The sequence below is a fragment of the Mesitornis unicolor genome, unplaced genomic scaffold (genome assembly GCF_000695765.1).
Source record: "Mesitornis unicolor isolate BGI_N332 unplaced genomic scaffold, ASM69576v1 scaffold25680, whole genome shotgun sequence".
NCBI lineage: Eukaryota > Metazoa > Chordata > Aves > Mesitornithiformes > Mesitornithidae > Mesitornis > Mesitornis unicolor.
In genome coordinates this window covers 35424-40752 of record NW_010157973.1, presented here as the reverse complement: position 1 = coordinate 40752, position 5329 = coordinate 35424, and the positions used below count along the sequence as shown (strand labels likewise).

Sequence of the window (5329 nt, the reverse complement as noted above, 5' to 3'; positions counted from 1 at the left end):
ATTTCCACTGCTTTCTTTGGACAACATATTGTTGAGAAAATCTATTCCTTGGGCATATATAGACAACCTTTTTGAGTAATTAGTAATTAGCAATCTTCTTTTAGCATTTTTGAATGTTTTGATTGTAAGTCTTTAGCCACTTTTTTTTTATTCCCGTCACGTGTTGATTGTCACAGAATATCAGGAGTTGGAAGGGACCTCGAAAGATCGTCCAGTCCAACCCCCCCCTGCCAGAGCAGGATCACCTAGACTGGGTCACACAGGAACGCGTCCAGGCGGGTTTTGAATGTCTCCAGAGAAGGAGACTCCACAACCTCTCTGGGCAGCCTGGTCCAGTGCTCTGGTACCCTTACAGTAAAAAAGTTTTTCCTCATGTTCAGATTGAACCTGCTATGCTCAATTATTCCCCTAATTTGATAAGTTACTGTTACTGCTGTGTGTAATTATGCTGTGGTTAGAATTAGCATTTTAAGAAATGATCGAATGAGTGAGAATGAATTCAACCTGTCTTTTTCAAAATGTCTTTTGGGAGTCAATACTTGAGTTACGAACTCTGGAAGTCTGACTTCCTCTTTGTGATAGGAAACCTTCTTAGCATTAACAGCTGTTGTTTCTGGAAGTATGTTGTCTGTGACAGATAAGACTTCTCAGCAATTAATTAAAATCCTGTCATAAGTAGGATATTTTAAATTGTTGGTTCAAGAAATTGTTTATTTAAGCTGACAGTATGTAATAATGGATACATATTTTGCATGCTACTAGTATTTATAAAGGATATTTTTCAAGCTAGCCTTAAAATAATTCTCATATTTTATTTTAATTTTATCTTAAGTTCTGTCTGTCATCACTTAGTCTTCAGTGGTAATGTAACCAATGTTTTAAGGTTATATATATATTCTTGTCTTAGTTTTCTTGACTTGTAATTCAGCCAAAACTTTTGGAAGGTCCCCATCTAGAAAGCAGAACTACTCTTCTAAAAATGAAAACTCTGTGGAAGAAAGTTTTGAGGATCTGCTCTTGAAGTATAAGCAGATACAATTGGAGCTTGAATACATTAATAAAGATGAAAGACTGGCTTTGAGCAGCAGGGAAGAGAATGAACAACAAGGTGATGGTAAAGCGGTGGACAGTGAGGACCAAGTAACTGTAGAAAATGACAGTATTACAACAGATGCTATGAAAGAAGTATCTCCTGAGGAGAAAAATCCGGTTATAGCCTTTCAGGCATTTGAACTGAAACCTCTCAGACAAAAACTGCCTACTCCAGCTGAAAGGAGCAGATTAAAGAAGGGCAAAGAAGGAATGAAACAGTCATCGCAAAAATCTGAAGTCACAGAATCTGGCCAAGGTAAATACTTGCCAAGTCATCTTAGCTTGTAAAGTTCTTTTTGCTTCCCATTGCCCTTCATATTTACTAGCTGTTGGGGCAAATTTTAATTTAATGAAAATCCTGATTTTAATTAAAATGTTAAACGTTTTAAGTTATAGATTTAATGTGCTTTATTCCTGTTTTATATAGTGCTTTGAATTACATAAACATGTTTGGAAGCATGTTTTTGGTTTGACTGTTTTGTGTTTGTTATTAACTAATGTGTTTTCTTAGACTGAAAATTTGGCAGAAAGCACAAGGACAAGACTTGAAGGTTTGAATTGCTGTTCACAGAAAAAAATTATTTGCTTTCACTCAAAGTTTTACTTCTGTGTTTCCCTTGTTCTCTATTACAGAAGCAAAATGCACTTTTTTTTGAGCTGAAAAGTTAACTTTTAGAGACATCTTTTTCTGCATTTTGTCTTTGTTACGTGTTTTCTTCAGTGCAGCAAGCCTGTATGAGAGATTTTCACCAGAATTATTTTTGTCACAGTTGATATTCATGAATAGTCAAGAATTCATGGGTCAGAAACAGAAATGATTTATAGAAGTATAGCCAAAGGGTAGAATAAGTAACTCATCCAGGTAGTTCTGGACTGCAGGCCAAAAGAGGATAATTGCTTAAATGCGTGAACCAGTTTGTGTGAAACAAGTTATTGTGTCCAGCTGACCTGTGGTAAAAGTCTTTGAGCTTACTTTATAAGTCTGCAGCAAAATAAGAGAGCCAACTTAAAGTTCCTACTGTGAGGCTTCATCGAGTTCTAGTAAGTGTTTGCTGTGGTTGAGGGTGTGCTTGTGGATATCACTTGTCATCTTATGTTAGCTAATTTGTCAGTGTGTGTAAACCATCAATTTGAGTGGGAAGAGACAAAGTGGTAAATGGGTTGGATTAACAGTTCGGGTGAGTAATTAGAAACACGAAGAAAGTTAGGACTAGAACACTGCAAGAACGATTTCTACAAAGCCTCTAAAGAACCTGAAGGACAAAACTGATAATTAGTATTCAGACCACCTCATTCTAGGTATTTTTTCCCTTTTTGTCTTTCCCATTAATAAAGAAAGAGAAAAATAGATTCTGGTATTCTTTAAGAGGTAATGTTGTTTTTAGTGAGAGACATGAGGAAAAACGGCAGATCTTGACCATGCAAGAGAAACAAGTAGCCCTCAGGAAGAGAACATAGCAAGGCAGGAGTGAAAGAGCTATTTAAAAAGGAAAAGCAGTCTCAAAATCCAACTTCAAAACTTAGAAGCACTGAAGTTGAAAGTACAGTTCATATGACAGTGAAAATGGATGCTGTAGCGTGCACATAAAGAGCATCTTAACTTTTGGACACCACTCAAATGTATGACAAAAATGATCTGAAAGCAGACAGATTATGTACGTGTGACTGTTTATCACAATGTAACAGAGGCTTCCAAAGTAGAAAAACCCAACTGATTTCAGTTACTGCAGATTCATATGTATCAAGTGAATGTATGCTACTTGATTATGCATGTGCTAAGAAATTGGAAAACAAAAATTTCCCCATTATACTTATTTTTAAATGTTGTACTTGGATGATTCTCTAGACCTGTTTAATTTGAAGTACTTCTCTTAAAACTCAGGAAAGTTTGTGTCTCTTTATAGAATTAATTCTCTGTGGTTCAGCTACCCTGACAGAGGCTTTACGAAAGGCTTGCCTTTCTTCCTTTGCTGCCCATTAATTTGTTCTGCCTGTTTTGTCATCTTCTGGTTTGAAAGGGCATTTTAGTATGTGTAGTATGTCCCTGCATATGTCTGCATCACAGAAACTACTGTACCCTGTGTCTCCCTACTTCCATTCTGTGGACTGAATGGTTAGCATCTTTACTCTGTGTAATAACTTTTTGAATTTTATTTTAGAATTCATATAAGTATTCAATATTATTTTTCATTGTCTTATCTTTGTTTTAAAAAATACATGCATATACAAGCAGAAAGACCTCCTGCATTTGCTACATACCATTTTTGTTTAGGTATAAGGTCTTGGTATATTTTAGACAGCACTTTTCTGAATATAACTTTTCATAGAATGCTAGGAAGAGTTAAAACTTTGTGGAGAAGAAAGACTAATACAGGAAAAGTCTTCAAGCTTCTCTTAGGTGTTTAATTCCTTCCTCTGATGCAGATAAACATATGTATGTGTGATTATATGTAAATTATAATTATATAATTTTGCTATCAATTAATGGCTATTAGCTATAGAATAGTTACGTAATAGTATACAATATACAGCGTTATGTATATTACACATAAGATAAAATATTAATATATATATAGGGTAATATAATATTATACACTGTATAATAATCAGAAATATGGCTTTTGGGCAGTCTAACAAATTAATATGTCAACATCTTAACGTTTAGTAGGAAAGCATTACTGTTTACTATTCGTTTCCATAGGCTAACTCTTCTCTGTTTTCCTTTGACATGAAATGGAGCAAGTGTTTTCTTACTGCAGCTTTGGACCTTGTATTTAATTCTGCAAAAGACTGACCAGTTACTCAAAATAGCTGCCACTGGAATCTGAGATGCTCAGGACAGCAGCTGATATGAGGTGGTAGTGTAAAGCAGACAGCAAGAAGTCATCTTTTTCCTTTGTCTCCAAATCTGGTTTGTCTGCCTCTTGAGGAAGTACATGTTAACCTTAAGACAGAGAATTATTAGAAAATGACAAATCTTGCCTTAGGCTTATGACATCATGACAATGGGCATTTCATCAGAAGTGCCACGTTTATATTAATATTTGTTAATGTGCTCTTATACGTACAGCTGTGTATTAGTAATACTGATAAAACACATTTGTATGGATTAAATTCTGCATGTCTTTTTAATGTAGCTCTGTTGCATGAGAAAGCTTGCTTAAAAATGATGTTTTTCTTTTGAAGGTACAGAAGACAAAGAACAAACTTCTGTGCGAAAGCTTTGCAGTTCAGATGTTACATCTGAAAAGGTAAGAACATATTCCTCAGTAGATGAGGCATAATTGCATTATGATACGCTCATGTCTTTCTCCAAATTGCAGTCTAGAAATGTTTCAGTGATAGAAACAGCCTGTTCTTCAGGGATGACACAAGTACAGTAGGATTTTTAAGCTTTCTCTTGGTAAAAGTTTTGGGACAGACGTCAGAAGACTTTAAAAAAATAAATTTAGTTTTTAAATATTGTTTCTTGACTCTTTGTCTTATCCTTTCTTCTCTTTTCTTCTCAAGAAGCTGCTTGATGATGAGGAGGAGATGTCTGAATTGCAGCTTAGGCTTCTTGCACTTCAGTCTGCTAGTAAAAAATGGCAGCAAAAAGAACAACAGGTGATGAAGGAAAGCAAGGAAAAATTAACAAAAACGAGAAGTGTAACACAGAAAGTCAAAGCCAGTACAAAAGCACATTCAACAAAAAAACCTAGTGCTACAGGTAATAAGTTTGATGTTACTGAAATAGCTATCAATTGCATGACCGCTGAAATTAAAAAAAACCAACAGTATGTTTTATGAAACATTGGGCAATGAACCTTTAGTTCTTCTGAAACCCCACACATCTGTTAAAAGCTCTGGAAGAATCTAGGATTAGGGGAACCACTTAAGTAAGGTGGAGTTAATCACATATCTTTTTATTTAAAGCCAAGCAAACTTTGAGGAAACAGCAGACAAAGACATCAAAGAAGATGCAGCAGCAAAAGGAGCAAGACAGACGTCAGAAAGAGGAAGACCAGAGGAAACAAGAAGAGGAAGAGGAGAGAAGAAAGAGAGAAGAAGAAATCAGAAAAATTAGGGACCTCTCAAATCAAGAAGAGCAGTATAATCGATTTATGAAACTGGTTGGAGGAAAGAGGAGATCAAGAAGCAGGGTAACAAATTAGTTTCATGGTGTTCGGGTGTTATATTTGGGATTCACAAGTGATTTCTGTCTTCTCTGTCCTGGTTCTATGTCCTTCCTCCCCTC

At 35.5% G+C, this 5329-nt stretch overlaps 1 protein-coding gene across 1 annotated transcript in view; it reads left to right on the top strand.

The window, feature by feature from the left end:
- Positions 1 to 222: 222 nt before the first annotated feature.
- The window catches only part of ZFC3H1 (zinc finger, C3H1-type containing), a gene marked incomplete at its 5' end in the record, with an annotated part of 36170 nt that continues 31063 nt past the window's right edge, over positions 223 to 5329 (top strand). The window contains 5 exons of the mRNA XM_010182105.1: positions 223 to 239; positions 930 to 1348; positions 4279 to 4343; positions 4603 to 4801; positions 5008 to 5234. Coding sequence (XP_010180407.1) covers positions 223 to 239; positions 930 to 1348; positions 4279 to 4343; positions 4603 to 4801; positions 5008 to 5234 — 927 coding nt within the window. The remainder of the gene's footprint in view (positions 240 to 929; positions 1349 to 4278; positions 4344 to 4602; positions 4802 to 5007; positions 5235 to 5329) is intronic.